Source organism: Pinus tabuliformis, chromosome 8 (genome assembly GCF_031772625.1).
Source record: "Pinus tabuliformis cultivar Carrire ecotype Pingquan chromosome 8, CPIR1, whole genome shotgun sequence".
In the NCBI taxonomy this organism is placed as follows: Eukaryota; Viridiplantae; Streptophyta; class Pinopsida; order Pinales; family Pinaceae; genus Pinus; species Pinus tabuliformis.
The window spans coordinates 1,499,407,552-1,499,434,895 of record NC_142294.1 but is presented as its reverse complement, the minus strand read 5'-3'; the positions used below and the strand labels follow the sequence as shown (position 1 = coordinate 1,499,434,895).

General features: G+C 41.9%; 1 protein-coding gene across 3 annotated transcripts in view; it reads right to left on the bottom strand.

Moving 5' to 3' along the window:
- LOC149241521 (choline monooxygenase, putative (CMO-like)) overlaps positions 1-21,763 on the bottom strand; it is a 301,653-nt gene extending 279,890 nt beyond the window's left edge. For 2 of the 3 annotated variants that reach the window (XM_089374000.1, XM_089373999.1), the window contains exon 1: positions 21,318-21,763. In XM_089374000.1, coding sequence (XP_089230126.1) covers positions 21,318-21,636 — 319 coding nt within the window. In that variant the 5' untranslated portion in view covers positions 21,637-21,763. The remainder of the gene's footprint in view (positions 1-21,317) is intronic. The other variant, XM_089373998.1, reaches the window with a different exon arrangement.
- Between the last annotated feature and the right edge of the window lie 5,581 nt (positions 21,764-27,344).

Here is a 27,344-nt window from a genome sequence, read left to right as displayed (position 1 = left end):
AATGACAAGTACGAGGAGGCGATGACAAGGGCCAAGTGCATTATCCTTGATGGGGTCAAGGATCATGTGGTACCACATATAGCTGAGAAGGAAACGACATTTGAGATGTGGGAGGCTCTCAAGAAGCTGTATCAGCATACTTCTGTGCAAAGAAGAATGTTGCTCGAGAATCAGATGAGGTTGTATCAGATGAAGAAGGGACAATCGATTGACACCTTCCTCAGAGGACTAAATGAGATCCGAGATTAGTTGACTGCTATAGGGGCGACACTCGATCAGGAGCTAATGATGAGGACAGCCCTGAATGCTATCTCAGAAAAATGGGAAGTGTTTGTCCAGAGTATACTGGGCAGAGGAACACTTCCACCTTGGGACGAGATGTGGGCAGCCCTTCGCCAAGAAGAGATCAGACGGTAGTCGAAGACGAGTAGCAGCAATAAGGGGATCAAAGCCAAGCAGGGGGAAGAAAATATGGCCCTAGCATCTGAGGGGAAGCAGGAAAAACGGAAGAAGAAAGATCTCTCCAAGATCAAGTGCTTCCATTGTGGCGAGCTGAGTCATTATGCGACCCAGTGTCCAAGGAAGAAGAGTAAGGGAGAATCTTTCGAGACTAAGGCAGCGTCAGCATGGGCAGAGAAGGAAGTTTTGACAAACGATGACTGTGCCATGAGTGCACACACACCGCTTGAGCGGAAGTGGGGAGACATCGAGCTGTGGTCAGGCGGACTACAGGCGATGAGGGGCAGGATCCTCGAGGTACCCAGCCTCTTGGATTAGACCTTGCTATGGGAGCCCTGAGGAGGAGTAGCAGGACTGGCTGAGTTAGGTAGACATGGATGCAGAGAGAGCTACAGTGCAGGAGCCCCAAGACAGCGCGAGGCTAGCAGGCTGCAGCAATGCAAGAGGCACAGGAGTGTTGCACCAGTGTAGGATGGCACAGAGAGGTGTGCAACAGTGCGAGATGCAAGGAGTTGTTGCAACAGCGCAGAGGTCGGAGAGGGAGCACTTGTCAGCGACAAAGGGAGCTTCAGCATCAGCGGGTGTCTCTAGCCCAACAGAGAGGTCAGAGTTGGGAGATCAATTACTTACTTCTCAATAACCGAGTTGCAGTGCAGCAGTGGGCAGCACGATGCAACATGATGAGAGGAGGTGCAGTGCGGATGCAGTGTTGGGAGAAAGGAACAACAACGACACAGATGCAGAGGAAGTTGTCGTACAGATGCAGCAGTGGCAGTGGTAGAACCATGGGCAGCAATACAGGATACAGCAGTGCAGAGGATGGTGGGCAGTAGGCCTAGCATCAGCAAAAGGACCGATGCCAGATGATCAGGGTGATACTCAGTGAGGAGTATTACTAGAGCACACTCCTCGCTAAGAGGGAGTGTTGATTTGGGGTAGCATCGGATGTGCTCTAGCCACGAAATTTGGTGGAGAGGTTGGGGCACATGATATCTCCAATACCCAGAAAGGGTTTGGGCAGATTCTAAACAAATCAGGAGATATTAAAATAATTAATATTTTTAATGGAGTCCCTAAGTCTAAACTTAGGGAAAATAAAATATTAATGTGTATTAATATGAATCTGTGTTAGAGTGGTCCAAAAGACATGGATCAAGCCAGATCTAATCTTAGTTGTTGATTAGGGACTTAATCTCGGTCGTTGATATGTCAACGAGAAAAGTATAAGAGGAGGCTTGAGGGTCACTTAGAGAGTACACCAAAGTGATCGGTCATTCTATTCTCTAGAGCGAGGTTTGTGGTCCAGGTGGATATTGGTGGCCACCTGCCAAGTCCACCTGGACCCCCACCATTGTCTTTCTCAGCATTTTCAGTTTCCTTAATTGTAGCACAACTTACTATTTTTAGCAGTTTTTCGGGTCCTGAACTTCCGGAGCCGTTTTGAGGCCCTAAACGACGTTTTTTGGGGAATCTGGGGGCAACATTCCATGGACCAATGTTGCCCGTTCCAACAATGATAGTGCTCAGATAGATCTTTCTAATGAGCTATTGTACGCGTCAAACGGAGATCATATGCCAAAGTTACGACCCCGGGAAGTTGATGTACCAATTTACCCCAAACGGGGCCCACAGTTTGGCGTTTCATCTCCTAGGGTTAGGTTTTGGAATGTTAAGGGTTTTCCATTGTTTCTCAACAATAAATAGGCCTTCGAGCCTCATTGTAACACAGTTCAGAGGCATGTAGCCATCACATCTCTTCTCAGAGATAAGCTACCATCGCCCTAGCTGGTTTATTTCCATTTCTGGTTGTAAGCATATTTCAGTATTTTCCATTAATGAAATGAAGTATTATTTCCGCTGCATCTTTGTGTATATGGTTATCTCTGTAATTTGTTGCGTTCCTGTTTAAATCCGGATCAGTGGTATCAGAGCGGTCTACTTTTTCTCTGTTTTTCTTTGCATGTCCCCAACAAGGTCGGGATATAAGGAGTTAGGGCTTGAACTGGTTGAACCTTTGCAAGACCAGCCTCGCAAATCCCGACGGCCTCCCATGGCGGACGAGAAGAAAGACGAGGGGGCAGGAGATCCCATCAAAATCTTGCTCGAAGAAGCCCTCGAGCGACAACGGAACGCGATGATGGACAGCTTTGCCCAGATCCTTCAGCGGCTACCCAGAAGCAACGCATCGGCTTCCAGCAGCTACTTTGGAAACGCCACACCCTTTAAGGTACAAGTTAATTTTGAAATCCCCATATTCGAGGGTCAGATAGACGCAGATGCCGTAGATAAATGGTTAAATCTGCTAGAGGGTTATTTTTCTGTTCATGAATTTTCGAGTCGGGAAAAGATTGTTTTTGCTCTTCTCAAAGCAGCCCCCCACGTCAAGGACTGGTGGGAAACCTACTGCGAGCAAAAGGATGAAAGTACTGGCTCACTATTTTCAGCCGCACCCACCCGGGATTCGTTCCGGGATGCCATCAAGGAGCAGTACTACCCTGTCGGAAGCTATGAGGATGAATACATAAAGTGGACCACGCTGCGGCAGGGAAGGGACCAAGACGTGCCGGAGTTCACCAATCTTTTCCATACCCTTCGCACAAAGTTGGGTATCAAGGATTCGGAGCAACATTTGATACTCAAATACCGTGGCTGCCTTCACAAGTACATCCAGGAAGAAATACAATTCCTAAACATCCCCTCGGTCGGCGCAGCATACCGATATGCCGTCAAGGTCGAGCAGAAGTTTAAACAAAAGAAGCGAGACTTTGGATCTGCGAATCCAAAGCAGGGGAAAGGTGCCCCTAAACCACAAAACAAAGGACAAAGCCAAGGCGGGACAGCCCAAGACAACCAGCCGAAGCTGCAAGCAAAGAACAGCGCCGCGAAGCCGAGAAAGGACACTGGAAAATGGTGCGAGTTCCATAAGAGCTCCACTCACAACACAAGTGAGTGTCGGGCCAAGCAGTCACTGGTGGCTGAGCTAAAGGTTTCAGAATCAGATGCATGTTCCGACTCTGAGTCAGAACCCGATAAGGGGTATGAAAAAGGGAAGCAGATCATTGATGCGGATCCCAGCGCCACTGTTGCTACCGCAAAGATCCAGAAAAATGAACCCGAAGATCCAGAGGAGGAGGAGCGTCTCTTCCACTCCCAGATGTGGGTAAAGGGCTCCCCGATACAGTTCATTGTTGATAGCGGGAGTCAAAAGAACCTCATTTCGGCAGAGGTCGTGAAGCGGTTGGGCTTACCGACCACAGCACATTGTTAAGTTATGGTATGTTCTATGCTTATAACAGTTTACTTCTTTTTCTTATTATATTCCACCGATTAGCAATCACATGTACATAAAGTAAAGTGCAGATAGAACATTAAACGATCGACAGAAAACAAGCCAAGACAAGAGACACAAGATGTGGCGGCTAGCCAGGGACAAACCCCACAATGTGTGGGGAAACCCTTTGATCAAATCTTCTTTTATCTTCAATAATTCAGCAGAGAGAAATAGTACAATAAATCTGATTCATATCAGCAGTAGCAAACTCTAGATCAGCAGCATCAGCATTAGCGGCTTCATTATCAAACTAGGGCAGACGATATCTCACAAACCGACCGTCGGATTGACTTCATTCCACCACCAAAAGTTTCGGCTTCCAGAGGAGATTCAGATGAACCTACAACACAGTTCAGATGAGGAGATCTTCTAGGCCACGCAAGTCAATCTTTACTTCTGCAGTTGCAGCTTCAGTTTCAGCAGTTTCCGGCTTCAAACTAGGGCAGTCGATATCTTGCAAACCGTTCGTCGGATTGACTTCATTCCACCACCAAAAGTTGCGGCTTTCAAAGGAGATTCAGATGAACCTACAGCACAGTTCCAAAGAGGAGATCTTCTAGGCCACGCAAGTCAATCTTTACTTCTGCAGTTGCAGCTTCAAATTCAACAGCTTCCGGCTTCACATGTGTGAGAGAGAGACCCATTTCAGCGCAGTAGAGAAAAGACTCATATCTGCGCAGTAGAGAGAGAGATGTGATGAGATAAGTGAGTCCAAATGAGGAAAAGTCCTCCTATATTTATACACAACGTTGGTGGGTGAATAGATGTGACTGTTGTGCTTCTGAGCCTACATGAGTTGTAGCTCGGCTTGATAATAATTCCATAATCAAAATAAATTCATATCTCCATGAATACTTATCGGAATTGGATGATCTTTATATCAATCCTACACCTCTCGACGAGAGGAATCTAATAAAAATATTATCAGCCATGAATAAGATGACCCACATGAAGTTTTGCCCTGGTTGCCAATTTTAACACTCCCTCTCAACCATGGAGAACTTCATCTGCAATCTGTCTATCGGTCGTTACTATTCATCCATCAAATGCACTGCCCTGTACAGCCTAATCCTTGCCCTGCTCTGCTCTATTCTACATGTTCTGCTTTGTCTTGTTCTGCCTGCACTGATCTATATTGTTTTGCTCTGTTTTGCTCTGCTCTTGCATTGTTTTGTTCTACTCTGCTTTTGTCTGAATTATGAAGAAGAAGAAATGATCGAGGATGTATCATACTGACTCAAAGTCAGTCTCAGAGTATGTACCACTAGTCCCAGACCAATCTCAACCAACACAAAGTCAGCGTCATAGTGAGTACAACTCCAATGGTCCCAGACCAATATCATCCTCCACTGACTCAAAGTCAGTCTCAGAGTATGTACCACTGATCCCAGTCTCAACGACCCAAAGTCAGCGTCATAGTATGGTACAACCTACCACTTCATTTCCCAGTATCATTGATCCCAGATCAATGGAGGTCATCCTAGCGTAGGGAGTACGGTAGTTACAACGATGCGTCCATTGATACTACTATGGTCAACTTCATTTCCCTGCTCATTGATCAGATGAGAGGTACTTCCCATGAGTCCCAGACTGCATGGGTAGGATGCCTCGACAGGAGAACTAATCAATCCTATCCTCACAGGAGAACACATCAATCCTGCTACAATTGCCATGGAGAACACATCAATCCAGGCCTCACAGGAGAACACATCAATCCTGCTACAATTGCCATGGAGAACACATCAATCCAGGCCGCCATGGAGAACACATCAATCCAGGCCTCACAGGAGAACACATCAATCCTGCTACAATCGCCATGGAGAACACATCAATCCAGGCCTCACAAGAGAACACATCAATCCTGCTACAATCGCCATGGAGAACACATCAATCCAGGCCTCACAGGAGAACACATCAATCCTGCTACAATCGCCATGGAGAACACATCAATCCAGGCCTCACAGGAGAACTAATCATCCTGCTACATAGGAGAGCAAATCATCCTGTTCCACAAGAGAGCGAATCATCTTGTCCCACAAGAGAGCGAATCATCTTGTTCCAGTGTGCACCACCAGGGGAGGGTGAGTCACCCTGTGGTCGTATGTTGCTCCAGTAATAACCGCAAGCCCTCAGAGCTCCCAGAGCTCAATGTATGCAACATGCAGGACCCTTGTACAAGGGTTTCTTACCGACTCCAAGTCGTTTGGGAAAATCACAGATTAGATCTTTCCTCGGGGCTTTGACAAGATGTATCAACCTGTACATCATCTTAATGCGATGGAGCCTCCTTGCTCATCAACTTACCATATCCAAGATGATGTCTATCTGCTGGAGCAATCGACGAATATGGGATTCCTCAATAATCGAATCCCACCTCTGGTTGTTATAGAGAATCACAGTGGTATCCAATGTAAATCCAAACAGCTCACTGAAGAGCTTTCGCAACCAGACTACCTCACACGAGGTTATGCTAGCAACAATATATCCTGCTTCGGCGGTGCTCAAAGCCACTGACTTCTGCTTCCTACTCATCCAGGATATCGAAGCAGATCCCAAGGTGAAACAGCACCCGGAAGTGCTCTTACGGTCCACCACACTGCCTGCCCAATCAACATCAGTATATCCAAGTAGTCTCACATCTCCGACAGTGTATCTTAATCCATGAGTGATTGTGTCATGAAGACATCTCAAAAGATTCCTGGCATCAATCCAGTGAGGCTCAACCAAATATGAGCTCACAATGCTAACTACAAAAAATATGTTTGGACGGAGGTTCACCAAGAACATCAATGCGAATGACTTTATGAAACTCAGAGGCATTTCCCAAATCTGGTCCGACATCACTACCATATAACTTCTAAAAGTTAAGATCCTCGAGGTAGTCACAGGCTTGCAGTCCATCATACCAAATCTTTCCAATATCTTTACCACATATTTCCCTTGAGATAGGAAAATTTCCCTTGGCTTCTGCCATACTTCAAGTCCTAGGAAGTAGTGCATCAGTCCTAGGTCTTTCATTTCAAATTCAGAGGCCAGCTCCCTCTTACATTTGTGAATGAGAGGGTCTGCACCTGATAGAAAGAGGTCATCCACATACAATACCAGTATGAGAGGCTTGTCATCTTCAACCTTAAAGTAAAGGTTAGAATCGGCGTCACTCCTAGTGAATCCCAGCTTCATCAAGTAGCTATCGATCCTCTCATACCATGCTCGGGGTGCTTGCTTCAGCCCATAGAGAGCTATCTTCAACCTGTATACATGAGATTTTCGATCATAAATCTCAAATCCTTCGGGTTGCTCCACGTAGACCTCTTCTTTGATCGAGCCATGCAAGAACGCAGTCTTGACATCCATCTGATGTAGGTTCCATCCTTGTGAAGCGACAAGGGCTATGATCGAGCGGATGGTCGTATATCTGGCAACAGGTGCAAATATCTCATCATAGTCTATACCTTCCTTTTGGGAGAAACCTCGAGCAACAAAACGAGCCTTATACTTTTCCGTGCTTCCATCTGCTGCATGCTTTATCTTGTAAAGCCATTTTGAAGTAACAATTGTCTTGTCAAGGGTCTGGGAATTACTTCCCAGACATCATTCTCCATAATAGACTCATATTCTACGGTCATAGCATCCTTCCATACTTGATGCTTGACGGCATCTGAGAATGACGAAGGCTCATTTTGTATGATCGTGCTCATGATGGTCAGGTATCCTCGATACCTATTAAGTTTCTTACTTTGACGGAAGGTTCCTCAGGGTGCAGCATGTCCTTTAGCATCATCAAGTATCCCCCTAAGCCATGAAGGCCTCTTCCTAGAAGAGGAAGGCTCATGTGGATGAGAATCTATCAGATCCATGGATTCTTCTACATCAGGCATTGATTCATCATCCTTTTCTTTCGGTTCCCTGGTGTTGGCTTCTTGAGAGCTCCTCAAAGTCGAAAGATCGTTCACCTTGCGGTGAACTTTTCTTTAGGAGTCTTGGAACCCAATGCTTGATGAAGGCATCAATTTTGTACATATACGACAGTGACTGAAGTTTCAGCCCATAGAAACATCAGAAGTCTTTGATCATGTAGCATGGCCCAGACAGCTTCCATCATCGTGCGGTTCTTCCTTCCCACCACACCATTCTGCTCAGGAGTATGTGGTGTAGTAGTCTCCCTCTTAATGCCAACCTCAGGTATGTCTGAGTGAACCAATTGTAATATATCAGAGGTCTTGCTTTGGCTTGAGGGGAATGGTCCCCTTTTGAGCTTTCCTTCAGCACATCCTGGACATACACCTTCATTCTCTATTCGGAATTCGGGCATCCCTATCACCATTTGTCTTACACCGAGTATAGCTTTATAATGAAGTGGGGAAAACCTCTAATGCCAAAGTTCGGATTGAAGAGATGTGTCATAAGACATGACAACTAGCAGACTTCCATCGACCTGATATAATGAATCAACACTAAACCCAAGAGTAAAGGCATCTTTAACATTATTTTTCCATATACATACCTTGCCATCGCTGAAGGTTACCTTGTAGCCTTTGTCTTCTGTTCCCGAGATGGACACTAGGTTCTTTTTGAGGTCAGGTGCATTTAATATATTCTGGAATTTTTGGCCTTCTTGAATGCTTGTCCTCTTCCTTGATTCCCAGCTCTCCTCTTACCTTTGCTGTTGAATTTGTCATTCCTTTGACTGCCATCAGAGGGATTTTGATCATCGTCCTAGAGTGAGTCCTGTCTATCAGGGCACTCCCTTGCATAGTGACTTGCTTTATCGCAAATGTAACATTGTCATTTTCTTCTAGCCTTAGGTCCATCCTTTCCTTTTGATTTAGTCCCGGAATTATTTCTTTTCTTAGCATGAGAAGAAAAAATAGCAGGACCTTTAGGCAAGAGCATTTCCTGCTCTTCTACCCTTGTTTGTTCTTGAATGCATCTAGCCATTAATTCCTCGAAACTAGGAATTACATTATTGTTCAGAAGAGTAGTCCTGAACACATACCATTCAGATGGTAATCCTCCAAGAGTTGTGAGTGCCATTTCTCTGTCAGTAATGGTTTCCCCAATAGATAGGAGATCGTTCTTGATCTCGGTGATTCTTAAGAAGTATGCTTGCATACTTTCATCTTTACCCTTCTTGATTTCCCTCAACTTATTTCTAAGAAACAAAACTTGATTCGCATCATTAACTTTAAATAAACTCACCAATCTGTCGTAGATTTCCTTGGAGGTGTCTAGATCAGAGATGTAGGCCACCAAGCGCTTGTCGATAGAGTCCCGGATGATCTTCTTTGTTTTGACTTCTCCATTTTTCCATTTGTTCCAGGCAGCAGCAGAGATGCATTTGATGAAGGCTCAACAATATTGCCTCTTACATGGTCCAACACTCCTTGATCTTCAAGGGTTAGATCGATAGACATCTTCCATCCGTGATAGTCAGCTTTCTCACGGAGCTTGTCTTCGACAGGAAAGAGTGTTGAGGACCCCATAGTTCTTTTAGGATAGCCTTGCCAATCTTCTCTTCAATGATTGCTCTTGCTCTTGCTCGGGCTTTGTCTTCACCTCAGCTCCGATACCATGTTAAGTTATGGTATGTTCTATGCTTATAACAGTTTACTTCTTTTTCTTATTATATTCCACCGATTAGCAATCACATGTACATAAAGTAAAGTGCAGATAGAACATTAAACGATCGACAAAAAACAAGCCAAGACAAGAGACACAAGATGTGGCGGCTAGCCAGGGACAAACCCCACAATGTGTGGGGAAACCCTTTGATCAAATCTTCTTTTATCTTCAATAATTCAGCAGAGAGAAATAGTACAATAAATCTGATTCATATCAGCAGTAGCAAACTCTAGATCAGCAGCATCAGCATTAGCGGCTTCATTATCAAACTAGGGCAGACGATATCTCACAAACCGACCGTCGGATTGACTTCATTCCACCACCAAAAGTTTCGGCTTCCAGAGGAGATTCAGATGAACCTACAACGCAGTTCAGATGAGGAGATCTTCTAGGCCACGCAAGTCAATCTTTACTTCTGCAGTTGCAGCTTCAGTTTCAGCAGTTTCTGGCTTCAAACTAGGGCAGTCGATATCTTGCAAACCATTCGTCGGATTGACTTCATTCCACCACCAAAAGTTGCGGCTTTCAAAGGAGATTCAGATGAACCTACAGCACAGTTCCAAAGAGGAGATCTTCTAGGCCACGCAAGTCAATCTTTACTTCTGCAGTTGCAGCTTCAAATTCAACAGCTTCCGGCTTCACATGTGTGAGAGAGAGACCCATTTCAGCGCAGTAGAGAAAAGACTCATATCTGCGCAGTAGAGAGAGAGATGTGATGAGATAAGTGAGTCCAAATGAGGAAAAGTCCTCCTATATTTATACACAACGTTGGTGGGTGAATAGATGCGACTGTTGTGCTTCTGAGCCTACATGAGTTGTAGCTCGGCTTGATAATAATTCCATAATCAAAATAAATTCATATCTCCATGAATACTTATCGGAATTGGATGATCTTTATATCAATCCTACACCTCTCGACGAGAGGAATCTAATAAAAATATAATCAGCCATGAATAAGATGACCCACATGAAGTTTTGCCTTGGTTGCCAATTTTAACACACATCCACAACCATACACCATTGGGTGGCTTCACCAAGGACGAGATCTTCGCGTGAGCCAGCAGTGTCGCCTTCCATACAACATCAAGCCCTTCACGGATGAGGTATTGTGTGACATTGCTCCCCTTGAAGTTTGTGATGTATTACTAGGACAACCATACTTGTGGAAGCGACATGCTGTGTATGAATCAAGGCCACGTGCTGTTATTATCACATTGGGAAATAAGTTGTTCAGGATACCAGAGGTAGCACCACCTGTCGCCATCTCTTTGATTACTGCAAAACAATGCAGTAAGATCATTTCCAAAACCAGGAAATTTGTTTTCCTGATGATACGCCCTCAAGGAAAGAAGAAGACAGTGGCCGCGGCCTCCAAACGGGGTCCCTCTGCACGACAACTACAGATGGACAAGGTTGTGGAGGAGTACGAGGACATCTTCACCTCCCCGGCAGGGGTTCCTCTGCACTGTCAAGTCAAGCACTCCATCGATCTGACCCCAGGTGCGCTGCTACCCAATGGACCAATTTATCGGCGCTCCGTTCTGGAGAACGATGAAATCAAGAGGCAGATTCAGGAGCTCCTGCAGAAAGGTCACATCCGTCCGAGTTCATCGCCCTGTGGGAGCCCGATCGTGTTGGTACAGAAGAAGGATGGGACGTGGAGACTCTGTATTGACTATCGGGCGCTGAACAAGATCACTGTCCGTAATAGGTACCCGATCCCGCGGATTGATGACCTCCTAGACCAACTAAAGGGGGCGAAATATTTCAGCAAGATCGATCTGAAGTCAAGATATCACCAGGTACCAATCGAACCCTCCGATGTGTGGAAGACTGCCTTCAAATCCAAGGAGGGCCTCTTCGAATGGTTGGTCATGCCTTTCGGATTGACGAATGCTCCTGCAACCTTTATGAGGCTAATGGATGACATCTTGCGGCCATTCACCAACTCATTTGTAGTAGTATACTTGGATGACATTCTGATCTTCAGCCAGAGTTGGGAAGAGCATCTCCACCACATCCGACAGGTTCTCCAAACACTGCGGCAACACAAGCTATGTGCCAATTTGGAGAAATGCACTTTTGGCATGACCCAGGTTCAGTATCTGGGATACATCATTGATGAACAGGGGGTGCATGTCGATCCAGCCAAGATCCAAGTCATTCGGGATTGGCCCTCTCCAACCACTCTAACAGAGCTCCGCAGCTTTCTAGGTCTTGCCAACTTCTACCGCAGGTTTGTGTTGGGGTTTTCTCATATTTCTTGGCCCTTGAGTCAAGTCACCAAGGGCGGGGCGAAAGCAAAATTCTTTTGGTCTGAATCTCAACAGAAGGCATTCAGGGAGTTGAAGGATCGCCTCTGCACGGCACCAGTGCTCGCGTTACCAGATTTACAACAACCATTTGAGGTCGAGACAGATGCCTCTGACTATGCTATTGGGGCAGTCCTGACTCAACATGGACATCCAGTGGCATATCACAGTGAAACACTTTCAGACACAGTCCGGAAGTACCCCACTTATGATAAAGAGATGTATTCCATTGTACAGGCCTGCCGACAATGGAAGCATTACATTTTGGGGAAGGAAACGGTCATCCACACAGACCACCGACCTCTGCAGTTCATACAGACCCAAGGGAAATTGCAAAATGATCGCCATCAGAAGTGGTCTACATACCTGCAACAGTTTCACTTAAATATCAAGTATAAAAAGGGCAGCACCAATAATGTTGCAGATTGCCTCAGTCGGCCACCGATCATGGCGCTAACCACCGTGCTCAACTCTTGTGGGCACGAGACTTCTGATTGGCCACTCCTCTACAAAAGCGACCCAGAATTCGACCACACATACCAGACACTCTTGGAGGGTCGGCATGTTGCAGATTTTCACCTCCAGGATGCCCTATTATGCCACCTCGGTCACCTTTGTGTTCCTTCAAGCGAGCGTGCCAAGATGATTTGGGAAGCACACTACAGTCGGGCTGCTGGGCATTTTGGGGTCGAGAAAACAGTGGCAGTACTGCAAAATTATTTCTATTGGCCGAATCTTCGACAGGATGTTGGGAAGTACATCCGATCATGTACTGCCTGTGCCATTGCCAAACCGACCATTAAGAAGCACGGCCTCTATACCCCGTTACCTACCCCTAGTCGACCTTGGGAATCCATCTCCATGGATTACATGTCAGGCCTTCCTTCCACTAAGCATGGAAATGACTGTGTTTTTGTGGTCGTCGACAGGTTCTCGAAGATGGCCATTATGGTGGCCTGCAAGAAGAATATCACAGCAGAAGCCACTGCTAAACTCTTCTTTGAACGAGTGTGGGTGCACTTTGGGATCCCACAGTCTATCATCTCAGATCGGGACAGTCGGTTTCTCAGCACATTTTGGTCCAGTCTCTGGTCAATGCTGGACACCAAACTCACGAAGTCCACAGCCTTCCATCCTCAAACTGATGGCCAGACTGAGGTTGTCAACAGGATGATTGTGCACATTCTGCGCATGTATAACTCAAAGCATCCACGCACATGGGACGAGAGCCTCCCCTATGTTCAGCACAGCTACAACCGAGCTCTTCACAGCTCCACTGGCCATAGCCCTTTTCAGGTGGGTTTGGGATTCCAGCCACTATGCCCCATTGATGTGGCCATGCCACTTGCAGCTACTCACATGAATTCAGCTCATGTCCAGTCCGAAACAGATAAGGCCACCAGCTTCATTGAGCGCATCCAACATATTCGCCAACAGGTCCATGACATTCTTGAGAAATCAAATGCCAAGTACAAGCAGCGACATGATCAACACCGGGTGCCACACAAGTTTCAGGTGGGCGACAAAGTCTGGTTGCATTTGCAAAAGGAACGCCTTACTGGAGCCTATCGGAAATTGAGACCACTCCGATATGGTCCTTACACCATTACTAAGGCTATGGGAGACAATGCATTTGAGCTCAGCATTCCCCCATTCCTTGGCCTGCACCCAGTGTTCAATGTGGACCGCCTCCGGCCATACTTTCCACCATTGCTAGACACATCCGACATTGCAAAACAGCTCAAACCCACAGAATTAAATCCAGAGTGCATGGAACAAGCTGCAACTGATCGGATCATGGACACACAGATCAAGAACACTCGCCAACAGAATATCCAACTGTATCGAGTTGTCAAAGCAGGCCAACTCCTTCAGCAGGGCAAGTGGCTCACCAGGGAACAAGTTCAGCAGAAGTTTCCTCATCTCATGGAGGAGCTCAACGCAATGGGGACCATTGCTTCCTAAGGGGGGAGGAATGGTCCAGGTGGATATTGGTGGCCACCTGCCAAGTCCACCTGGACCCCCACCATTGTCTTTCTCAGCATTTTCAGTTTCCTTAATTGTAGCACAACTTACTATTTTTAGCAGTTTTTCGGGTCCTGAACTTCCGGAGCCGTTTTGAGGCCCTAAACGACGTTTTTTGGGGAATCCGAGGGCAACATGGGTCCATGGCATGGACCGATGTTGCTCGTTCCAACAATGATAGTGCTCAGATAGATCTTTCTAATGAGCTATTGTACGCGTCAAACGGAGATCATATGCCAAAGTTACGACCCCGGGAAGTTGATGTACCAATTTACCCCAAACGGGGCCCACAGTTTGGCGTTTCATCTCCTAGGGTTAGGTTTTGGAATGTTAAGGGTTTTCCATTGTTTCTCAACAATAAATAGGCCTTCGAGCCTCATTGTAACACAGTTCAGAGGCATGTAGCCATCACATCTCTTCTCAGAGATAAGCTACCATCGCCCTAGCTGGTTTATTTCCATTTCTGGTTGTAAGCATACTTCAGTATTTTCCATTAACGAAATTAAGTATTATTTCCGCTGCATCTTTGTGTATATGGTTATCTCTGTAATTTGTTGCGTTCCTGTTTAAATCCGAATCAGTTTGCTACGAAAGATAGAATTAGTGATTGGGAGAGCAGCTGGGGGCATTGAGTACAAAGAGACAGAGAGGAAGAGATAGTGTCGGGATAGCTGCGCAGAGCACCAGAGGGGCCAGCGTAGCTGACACAGAGGCTCAGAGAGCTGATGCGGGGCCTCCTAGGGCTGACGCAGAGGCTCAGAGAGCTGACGCAGAGCCTCCTAGGGCTGACGCAGGCCAAGATAGGCTGATGCAGTCCAGATTGGGCAGACATTGGGGTTTATGGGGCAGATTGGTGCTGAGTAGCTGTCGGAAGGATTATCCGAGGTTTCAGCTAGTAGATTTGTCAGAAACAGAGAGGTATTACTGCTAAGGAAATTCTCTGTTGGGTAGGCCATTTTTGGCACCCAGATTGTACTATGATATTGCTTAATAAGAAAACCCTCAGATAGCTGCACCGGTTTTCCCGCATTGGGTTTTTCCGAGGACATTAGTCCAAAAATAATGGTGTCATGTGGTGTGTTTGTTCTTATTTCTTTTAGTTGTTGATCTGTAATATGTTGAGCATGCACTACTGTTTATTTTCAGTATTTACATTTGTAAATAACTTGTTAAGGAAAATAACAAGTAAGTAGGAATAAATCAGATAAAGTGCATTGAGGGTTTCTAACTAAGTAAACTTAGAAACTTCAACACCATCAAGTGGCAAAAGTGATGAGAATCCCAATGACGTCGAATTCCTCCAAGTGTATGGGGTTGGTTGTAGGTGGCACAAGACTAGTGCTTACTTGTCTTCTCTCCCTCCTTGATTGGCAATGTATTCTCCTTCACTGTTGTGTGTTCTTTGACTGTTTCCAAATGTAATTCGAGTAGGAGTAATATCCCCTTGATCTCTCCACCAACTTAACCTTAGACTGAGGTGTGAACAGGTGTCTTTATCCTCAGCTGCATGGAGATCTTCCTTGTTGTGCCAGTAGCTGAAGTGGACTGCACAAATGTTGGAGGATATCTCGATGTGTTAGTAGTTGTGAACAGGTGGAGATATGCTTCCCTTGAGTGGAGATACACTCCACATTAAACTGAAGTAGCCATCAATCAACTCCTCCAAATCTGTGTTGGTTGACTGGAGTCTTTGTTGTTTCAACTTGGCCCTCTAACTAGAAGTGAACTCGGCCCTCTTGAGGCCCCACCTCTCTATGGTGACTTGGATGCCTAATCAGCGTATAAACCGAACCTTTGACTTGAGTTTAAAATTCCACCTCATTTCCTTGTCTTTTTTTACTTGTGGAAATATTTATTTTGTCTGCCACTTATTTAATTTTTTCAATTTTTATGCCACTTTTTGCCGCTAACATAGAAAAGTGTGTTTTGAGGAGGTAGAAGTCATTTTTTTACCCTCAAAGTGGACCTTATAAGAATGTTGGGATGGAAAGCATGATTTTTAAGCACTTATATGCAAAATCCTGTCCTACGGGAATTTTTAATAAATTAAAAAAATCCTATAAATACCTAATCAAATTTCGCAAGGCTTTAGAAATGTCCTAGTATGGTAATATACATTGACTCTAGGCATTAGGACGGACCCAAGGCTCAATCATCGAGTCGTCACTCCAACTTTGGAGGTATGTGAGTGAAAAAACTCGACTAATTATTCATCACTAAAAAGCGAGTAATTAGCTAACTGAAAAAAAAAAAAAAAAAAACACTTTAGAGTGCACTCACTCGACGATCGAGTCCCAAGTCGCCTAAGCCTTTTACAACAGTTCAACATACTAGCAACATTTAATACAATTCCCCACAAGGTTGCGAAATTTGTGAAAGAAAGAAGTAGAGAGAGAAGAGAGAAAAGGTCAACAGGTGCCTGTTGACTTCGAGACCTCTGAAAAGTTTATGAGTGCCCTGTACATTGGGCCGTGGGGTCTTCAAATATCTATTTGGTGTGACTTAGCAAATAAAAAGTTACAACAAAATCATTTATTTTCAGCATTATTTGCCTTGGATACTATTGTCTAAAGGTTGGGACTTGTATGAATTTATTTGGAAAAGTAAAAATATCATTTTACATGCATTTTTTAGTCACAAATTACGGTTGATGTCTAGGGTTTATTGCGTTGTTATATGTATTTTCTACCACAAAAATTCTCTCATTTATACATTAATTATCCCTAATTTTACAATTCTTTATTGTAGATTTTGGGGCTTTTTCTAATTGTTGTTATAAAGTATTTGCATGTTATAAATCGCTAATTGAAATCCTACTTTATAACAAAAAAGTATACTTTATTGATTGTGTGTGTTTGGAAACCTATTTAAAGCCTCTATTGGTTAAACTAAGCCTACTATATTGAGCCATAGCAACCCTTGAGCTCGCTCTCTTGGATACCATAAATCACTCTAGTAATTGCATACTTATCCTTGGGTAAATCTTGTTGTAGAACCCTTAGAGGACATTTAACCTAAGTCTAATTACGTTACTTGATCCCTACGATCTATTAGGCAAGCCTCCCTTGTGGTGGATTGTGTCCAACCATATAAACGAGGAGAGTAGTTGTTGAGGTGACAATGGTAACTCTCGCAATATTGCACTCAATTTAGGTTGCTTAGTGAGCCTTTGTACTAAGGTGCTAGATTTTCCAATAATGGTGTCATTGTGACTAAATGGTCAATTATTCTGGCATAAGCTTGTGTGTGGTAATTAATTAGTAAAAGTATGTGGGTAAGGGTATCAAAGTAACCAACTGGAATGAAATTTGGTGTTTCCAAGAAGTACCCATATCCCAAACAAATTATAGCGGGTATTGGGTACATTACAATATCGTATCAAAGCTATTGGTCACAACATTGGGGTTGTATGGGCCAAAAATCAGTTTGTACAAGAATAAACTATAGTTGTATATGAACTGTTTGACAAAATGTCTCTATCAGAAGAAATTGGGAAAATCTGTGGAAGCCTACAATTGGCTCTAATTCTCAAATTGGAATATTGTTACAAACTACAATACATGGATAGGTTAAGGAAGCATAATTGGTGTAAATCATGGATTGTAGAGTTCAACTCCGTGGCAAATTTAGTAAAGATGAAGTTTGTAGGCTAATTGTTTTATAAAATGTCCATGAGGAAGAAGGATTGTATAGAGCCATAATTGAGAATTTTTGGTTTTAAAATGCTTGAATGGTGTCCTCTAATAGAACATAGGGTTGAATTGAGGAGGTTGATGAGAAAATGTATAAAAACGAAGAGTTCAATTATGTGTAAAGCCAATGTACCATGCATCCCTGCGCTCCGGGAACTTGTGGACACTTAGGAAATGTCCCCAAATTGTTGGGGACTTTATTAAGGACTTGAGGACTTCCTTGTCGACCCCAAGACGTTCTGGGTAGATTTCAAGGACATTTCGGACAGATTTCAGGGACGTACTAGAAAGATTTCTGGGATTTTCTGGTCATATTTCAAGGATAATCTCAGCATATATCTTCAATTTTGACAATCATGGACATTGATGATTGGACAATATGGTCACTTTTCCCATCCATTATTTTTGTATTGCACTAAATCTAAATCTGTTGTACTAGTTGTAGCTCAAAACATGGGCTTTGTATGATATGGGTTTTAATTGGGTTTCTAGTAATTTAAATATTGTATTTTCAACAACAAAATTACGATAACCAAAGCCTCTATATCAACAAAACAAGAAATGCAACATTTCAAAGGGTTGACCGTTGTGGTTATTGCTCTTGTTTTTTCTCATTTTTCAGGTCATCTCAGCTTTTACATATTGTAAATGAGTTTCCAGGAGTCATTCAAGTCCAATGCTTCCACCATCCCAACCTCAAGCATTGTGAAAAACAATCAGATAGTAGTGACTTGGATTGGGTACTAAATGTTTGAATAAATTCCTATTCAATCACCTTCTTAATGAAATATGAATCTAATCTCTTTACAGAATCAAAGTATTTTATAGTGGTTTTCAATACAGTTGTAAAAGTTTGCAAAAACTCTTGAGAAGGGAATGCCTTTTACGTTTAGAATAATCATCATTAACAAGAAATATGAAGAAAAGTTGTTATAGAGATAGTTCTCTTTCTCACAGATCGTTCATGGACTTTACTGCAAATTGAAATAGTTACACTTAAGTTTCCTAAAGCTAAGCTGCATTTTACTCATATTTAGAGGTCAATAATGGAAAGTCACTCAACCCTTTTTAAGTTGCTCAAGATTTTTCAGAATTGGTAAGTCTAAGGGTTGTGCATAATGTTATATAATATAGCTTATTATGCTTATAAGCTCGAGACAAATATAAATTGACAAAGCATAATGCTATATAATATAGCTTGTTATGCTTATAGACTTGAAGTCATCCCAAACCCGTCCATCATCCCCTAAAAAATTTGGGGGTGTGCTCTAGCCATCCCAGGGACACGTTCCCCATTCCGAAAACCAATGCAACATAGGTAAAAATTGAGGCAATGTTGAAAATAGTAGCGAAGAAGGGTTCCTTGATTTGTGCGTTAATTCAAGGAGCCACAACGAGTTTCTCCTTTAGCATGCTCAAATTCCTAAAGAATAGGAAAATTCCTAAAAATTAGGACGAGCTATGAAGCAGTTAACTAATGCGTTGAAGTGGAAGGTCGAGTTATTTGTCTCCTAATGCGATTTAATTGAAGAAAAGGACAAGTGTTTGAGTCTCAAGTTCTAGAATTAAGATGGAACGAGTTGCATGAGTAGTTAACTTAGTTAATCAATCACAAAAGCAACGTTCCTCATTTAGAAACTTGCTAACTTTAGCTATTCGAATTGCATTAAAAGGAGGAATGAAGGCACTCATTGTATCATTATTGAGCACGGGTTTGTGTGAGTTTGTGAGAGAAAGGTGCCAAGAGAGTTTGTGCGAATTGTTGGAGAGGAAGGCAATTCTTCAAGGAAGTGCGCATAGAAATAGGAGGATTTCCTATTTAATAGGAGCTGCAAGTGTGCTATAAAATAGGGCCTCTAGTGCGCATAAAAATAGGAGGCATAATCAGGGATCAAGCAGGTGTTTCAAGCCTAGTCTAAGGCAGGGAGAACCATTGTATTCTCTAATGAAACAAAGATTGTTTGTAAGAGATCTATTGCTTATTCTTGTTCAATAATATTCTCAACCAAGCAGAGGGTTTTCCCAGTTGCGTTCCCTAGAAAAGTTGTGTTGTTGAATTGTGTGATTGTGTATTTATTTCCGTTCCTATTCTGCTGCAATTTGGTGGAGAAATTACATGTCTATATGAAAAGAAACTAGTTTTCAGATTGCTCATATTAGCAGTTGTAGAATTTTGTGGATTTTCTACACGCAAGATTGTGAAATGGCAAAAATGCCCAATTTCAAAGGAGGATGGGAGTTAAACTAACCACAATTGTGTCAAATTGAGAAGCAATAGGATCAAATTTACTTGCAGGAGCAAAACAATTTGATTGGGGGTCAAATCAAAGAAGTCATGCCTGTAAGGTCCATGATGGCCGCATGTCTGTTGAGTAGGAAAAAAAACCAATAATTTCAGAGAGTTATAACTTCCAGCTTTGAAGACAAAATTGGGTATGGATGTAGTCATTGGAAAACTTGTTCAGCGGTGAATGATTTTGATGGCTCAGATCCTGGAGAAGTGTTTTAGAATTGCTCAAAACTTGAGAAAAAAAATTGGGCAGTAGCCTTGATTTGATAATGCTGATAAAACTGTGGATAATATTACAGATACATTTTATTCTTCAAACTCTGGTGAAGTGCATAATTGCCAACATTTGAAAGAAAATAATACAAACCTGATCTTGAGACGTATCTAACAAAGAGAAGTGGAAGAAGAGAATCACAGCAATAGTGTACATAAGTTACAAAACACTATATACTCCATTAGAGATCAAAACTACAAGGTTGGTGGAGGTAGGTGAAGAGTTGGAAGGAATGTTGGGTGAAATTTTCAGAATAAGGAAGTAGGTGGAGTCTTAGGTGAAACTCATAATTATCTCTTAGAACAGGGGATACAAATATATAATATAAAGTGTTAGATGTGATATCATCTTTGACCAAGTCCCTTATGAAGGGTTATGTGAAATGTACAGATATTAGATACAAATATAGAGTCCAGGTAGGCAGACTAACAGAGAAACCTTACTGGACACTTGATCATGCCCCTTGTACAGTGAACAGCATCCAGCACAAGACAGACAAAAATAGATGCTCATTCCTAAGAAGAAGGAAACCTAGGAGGGTTGGCAGAGGTCACCAACAATTCATACCTTTATAATAATAATAAATTGAAATTATCAGTTTCCTGGATCAAGAAGGCAGCTAGACCACATCTCACTGGGGATTTTGGGGAAAAGTAAGTAACGGTTATTCATATGGGCTGGTGCTATACGCATGGAATCAAATCTAGACTAAAAGTAGCAGATGGAATCCCGGTCATTGGGTAGAAAGTGGGTGTATGTAATCCATTGAGCGAGGTTGACATAATTGAGTCTGTTTCCTCGGTTGAGGAGAAGGCATTAGGACCATGGTATTAATGCCTCCATTTTTCCCATGACCCACCCTATGGTTTAGTTTTGCTAAGTACACAATTGTCAATTGTCTGTTTGCCAATACTTTTTCCTCGGAGGATGTTTGATTCACGATTTAGTATTATGGCTGTAACCACCGTCCCAACGGTAAGTTGCACGGAATCGTTTCCTCATATTACGGGGTCCCTCATTTTAGTAAAAATTGGGCACAAAAAAGGTATTTACATTTAAATGCAGCTGAATTCAACTGTCAAAGTCAATTTAAACCTCGTGGAATGCAATTCATCCTCATCAAGCATTGAATTTATAAACACAAAATTCACTTATCCCTAATATTACTAAAATTAGTGAAATAGTCAGCACGAAGAGCTCGGATCGGTTACAGAGGAAAATATGTGAGGTCACAATCAATAGAGATTTTACAAAATTATAAAATATAGAGACATAAACCTAACCTGGCTATTATACTTATAAGAAAACGTACCTACAGCCTGCCATCCTCTGGAAAATACACGCTCCATTTCCAAATGCAGAAAGGCAGAGTTGGTGTACCAAGAGCTGGGAGGCGTCATGGCTTTATCCAGGGGTATGGTAGGATCGAATTCTCTCACAAGTGCTGCAACATCGTCGGACTTATCAAAGCAAAACGCATTGCATTTGCAGGTTAAACGGCCAAAATCCTTTGTGGCTGAAGAGATTGAAGTGGATGTAAAGGACTTTAATGGCAGATTTTTCCTAGAAGTGCTGAAGAGTCGAAACTGGAGAGGATTCGAAGGGTTGATCGGCTGCTTAATCATCGCCATTAGCGGAGAGAGTCCAGTTTTTGCGTATCGGATTCAGGGCTGTAACGCAGTATTTTTCTGACAGCGGGGTGGTGATATGCCAGTGAGTGAATCATGGCGTGAAATTTAAGATTGTCATGCGACTCCGACACATTGTTAAATTAATATATATAAATTAAATTAATTTTAATTTGGACAAAGCAGGATTGAGATAATAGTGAGGCATATTCATAGCATTGCGACGGTATTATATTGAATCGAATTGAAGGAATTTTAATGAAGTTTAGCCTAAGTGGTTCAAGGGATCAAGAGCTCCAAACGAAACGAAATATCACATTTTCAAGGTAGAGCTCCAAAAAGTTTTCTTTTGGAAGAGTGTTTTTGCCATGAATCTTATCAAGGAGTTTGCAATTTTGTGAAGTCTTGTTTCTTTAAATAACTCGTTCAAATTGTCCACTTTCAGAATGTTTTTAACATGATTACGAATGTCTTTATAAGTTGGACATTCCATGATGAAGTGTTATTCGATTTCAACTGCACTTTTCCTACAAAAGATACAAGTATTTTCTTATCACTCTTTCTTGGGGGTTATCCATCTACCGGCTTCATATCTAAGATGGTGAGATCTGGGCCTCGCCTGCGTTATTAAAATTTTAGCCTTTCCCTTGATTACGACACTCAAATAAGTCTTTTCATCATGTGATCGTGTTGGGTTGAAATTTTTTACATATAGTGTGTTTTTTTTGCCAGCCTATTTTTCCCACATGTCAGTCATGAAATTTTCAAGCACCCAATTTTTTATCTCCTCTTTAGAATTAGGACAATCTTTCAAATCAATTCTACATTTGCTCATCCACTTGTCATTTTGATTCCTCCAAGTTTTCTTCCTACGCTTTAGTTCCTCTGCAACAATCATCTTAAGCAAATGGTGCTCATCCATGCCTTCCACCTTTTTTAAATAACTTAACAAGCAAATGATTGTTGAAGCCTCCATCGGGAACATACCAGCCTCAACTAGCAGGATCTCATATGGGACCGTTGATTTGACTTTGAGGTTACTAGTGATTAAGTGCTTTTGAATTATTTATAATTGTCTCCACTTGTGATTTGACATGTTGCTCCCCCAAACTTCACATCCATTGAGGACAACCAGGGTAACCAACACTCCAAAAAGATTTTTCTTGGTTTTTCAGTCCCATAATTCTAATTTCATGCATCTATTCCAAAGAAGGTAAGAATCTATCCATCCCTCTTGAATCCTTTTAGTTCTACACGTCTCCCAAATGAGCCTGTTGTGAAAAACAATTCTTAAGTACTTGAACTCTTCCACTATCTCCAAGGATTTTCCCTCAAATATAAAGTTAACCTGCTACTTTTTCTCCTTCAAAGAGAAGACTGTGACTTTGGTTTTGCTAGTGTTTACTTGCATCCCGACCTCTTGTTTAAAGAGCTCTAAGGCCTTCAAATGTTCTCTCAAACCATGAACAGATTTTGCAATTAGGATAAGATCATCAGCATACAAAAGTAGCTTCACCACATAATTCATTAATTGAATACCCTCTCCACTAGTGTTGTTTAACCATTCTTCCAACTTATCAATATATAAACCAAATAATGTGGGGGAAAGGGGGCACCCATGCTTGACCTGAATGTCACTACCAAAGCATTCATAAAAACCTTCCTTAGTTCTAATTTTAGCACTTTCTCAAAGAGTTTACGAATAACTACTCTATATTCACTTGGAATTTTGAGCTCTTCCATTCTTCTCCAAAGCTTATCCCTAGGAAAAGTGTCAAAGGCTTTTTTGAAATCAACAAAGCAACAAAAGGCCTCCCCACCCTAGATGCCCCATACTTTTTCAATGAAGTGCCTAAGAGTGATGCAATGATCAATGGTAGAGTACCTTGGTCTAAAACCAACTTATCCTTTTGCTCTTTTACCCTCTTTGTCTGCCTTGTTGTTGATTCTACGCTCCATCATGCTCGCAAAACAAATTCCAAGAAGAGGATCGACCATAATAGTGCGATAATTAGAGGGATTATTGATCTCTCCACTTTTTTAAAGAGGGATAGCAATACTAGTTATCCATTTAACTCGAAAATTGTGTCGCATGATGTTGTTGAAGATCCTTTTAATGATTGGGGCCAAGATCTCAACACCCCATTTTAAAAATTATGCTTGCAATCCATCAATGTCTTGAGATTTACCACTTGCTACTTTTTTATACCATGATTAACATCATCCACTGAAAATAACTTGGTTGTAGTGTTGATTATGGGGGGGCTACTTTTCTCTTGTTTTCTCTCATGGAGGAGCTTTGCATATTCTAACCAATGTGTATTTGAGATATTATTATCTATTTTCTTTCTCTTTGTTGTAGTTCCCACCAAAACCCTTTGGAGTTGTGCTTTCCCAAAGAGATTAATTCATTCCTTCTTGAAGTCACATAATTTTCTTTTCTTTTTTTATCAGATTTTTATACTTTTTCTTGCTTTTAGTGCTTGTGTCCTTCTCCTCAAGGGACCTTTTCGTAGCCTTGCACTCTTCATCATGTCAAGGATTAGTTGGAAAAGTGTTTGAGACCCTCTTCTTAGGTTGATATCTTTTACACACATTTAAGGCTAAATTGATCAGAGGGATCAACATATTGTTGCAAATGCACTCTATTTTTGCATTGTCTTCCTTGTTTTTTTGTGTTGTTTCTTGTCAACAGAAAGTATTGTTATATAGAAGTAGCAAAGAGCTCTTGATTTTCTTGATTCATGATGATTCTCCATTTGCACGGGCTTTGTGACATTGTTGGGTTTGCACTTCCTGTAGCCCACTTGTGCGTATGCCCAACTTAATAAAGAGAGGCATATGGTTGGAATTCATCTCAATAGGACAAGCTCCAATATTGAACTCCAACATATTGCAAATAGAGCTATGAGAGCATATTACATAGTCTAGCACACTTTGACCATTGTAGGTTTTACATGTGATGTCACTGGATATTGGCCAAGTTTTCATTCCATTACAAATGGCCATGTCATTGAGGCTACATAAGCCTAATAACCCAGTGCCAAAGTGTGACACACTCTCATTCCCATCTTGAGAAGTCTTTTTCAAAGTGTGATCCTCAATCTCATCTAACCAAAGTGGGTTGTTATCCATGTTCTCATCACTTCCTAGCTGAATAGATTGATTGTTTTCTATCTTGGCACTAAAGTCGCCAATTAGAACTATATCTCCTAAACCCTTGAAAGTAGAAATGTATCTTTTTAAAGCAGCATAAGGGTCTTCATTATCTAAATTTGTCTTCTTGTAAAACTTTGAGTTTTTTGGGGAAAAGTAACATGTATCCAGCCTGAATGTTACTTTTTTGTATGTCATATTTAGCCATCTAAATTTCTTATTTGGATCCTCTTTTTCCACTTTCACTCTTCCACTCTACATTTCTCTTATTAGAACAATGATCCCTCCATGCCCTTTACCTATACTAGTGTCTTCATTCCACGCTGAAATTTATTGTATCCTTCAAATTATGAAACCCTGCAACCATCATGCTCATGGGTTTCTATAAGGATAATGATGTCTTTCCCTTCTGCTATGGGCTCCAATCTCGGTCCTCTCCTCCATGTGTAACCTCTACAATTCCAGCTCACCATGTGTAGATACTCCCACGGAGCTCTGAATCCCTATTTTTGATTTGTTAAATGCTCGTTGAATTGGGATTTCCCATATTTTAGCCACACCCTTTTCCCTGCTTCTCTTACTAATTTCACTTTCTCCCATTACTTCATTTGCTCTTCTTATTGACCAAGTGTCAAGTCATCATCTAGGTAAATATGATTGCCTCTAAGTAGCCCCCTATTCTTTAGGATAACCATCTTGTCTTCTATACTTCTTAATGTAACTCTCACATGTCTATCCCTTTTGTTTTTTGCTTTCTTACCAATCATATTTGGATATAACCTATCCATTTCAGCTTGTCCTTGAGAAAATACGTCGCTAAAATACATGGTCTCTCTTTCTCGACCACTGATGGTGAAATTTGTGGCCTTGTCTTGCCTATCTTTTTCTTCTCTTATTTGCTTTTTGATTTGTCTCTCTATGGTTTCTTTTTGCTCAACCAAAGGTTCCTTTACCATCTTTGTAATTGTTGATTGAAACTTTTCCATCTGATTTGCTTTGCTAATTTTCCTTGTCCCTGCATCTTTTTCTTCTACTACTTTTGTTTTCTCTAATTCTTGTTTCAAAGCGATCAACTCTTGCTGCCCTCTTTCCATATAGTTTTGCAATTTTATTACCGTCTCTTTGAGAACCTTGTTTTCTGTTTCAAGTTTATGATTGGCTTCCCAAAATTATTTTAACTTGAGATCTTTGTGTTGCCCTTTAACTCAATAAACTCAATTCTTTTTTTCATGCCCATGAGTTCGCTTACACATAGCTCCAACGACTACACCATCACGGTGGTTGTGGGGCTGTATGTGTCCTTATTGATTTCCTATTTTTTTGCTGGTATAACTTCAATTTCACTATACTTTGGCCTAGATTCCTCTTGTTTTGATCAAACCTCTTTATTTTTGTTACTAACCACACCTTGATCTGCCTGCTCTTCTGCTAACGAATGCATTTTGGTAGTGACAGTTGTACTATTTTTAGTTTTTCTTAGTAAGATCCATCTGATTTTTTTTCTCTCTGACTGTCTCAACTTTTTGGTCAATGTGCATTGTAAAATCCCCTTGTATTGCTTTGCATTCACGAAAATCGACCTCTCATTTATGCCAAATGTATTAGCTTGAGAAACCCCTGGCATAAAGGGATTCCAAGTCCCACTTATATTCGCTGCAATAGTGTTGGAGTAGGACTACCTATCTCCTCCTGAGATTTGGATAGTGTGATTCCAAGGTATGCACCATTCCTCCTCCAAAAGTCTCTTTAATACAGAACCTAGTATTTGCATTTGGAAACCACTTGATGCTTCCCATATGTTTAAAGTAATTTTCCATAACTCTAGGTTTCTCAGGTACTTGGTTTCTACCAAAACATGTGTTTTTCTACAATGGGCCCCCATGTCCCCATGTCAGGCTACCTTAACTGTAAACTTGTTGGTTACAGGACGTTTAATGGGCCTAACTTTGGAAGGTTCTCATTTTTGTTTGGTTCTTTGAACAAAAGCAACACACATAGCAAATAATACGAAAAGGAGAGAGATGTGGGTCCAGCCAATTCTTCCCATTGGAAACCAAACCTTGGCCTAAACAGTGTGCATAATTGTCATTTAGAACCCTAGAAATGTTGTTTGGAACCCCATAAATGTTGTATGGAATTGTATGTCACTCGAGGAAAGAACATGAGAGGAGCTCATCACCGATGGTAGCTGAGCATGGAGTAGCTACTAGTTCTAGAAGTAGTGGTGACTCATTACAGTTATTACAACTGTGAGGATGCATGGTTGGTTGGCTAGCTGGTGGGAACAATTAAACTTCTTCCTCATTAATTGCTTCTTTCTATTCTATATATGATGAAGGTGCCCAATGTTGGTCAGTAAGGTTATAAAAGTTTGAACTTTAGGTCGCTTTAATAATTATTTATATTTATTTTCATATTTAGAAGAATTTTCAATTAGGACGGTGTCATACTTACGTGATACAGGGTTGATTCCAACCTGTACAACTATAACCTATAGGTTCATATGTATGCCCCTTCCACACGTACCAATGAATCAAGGGGATTTGAACAATGAA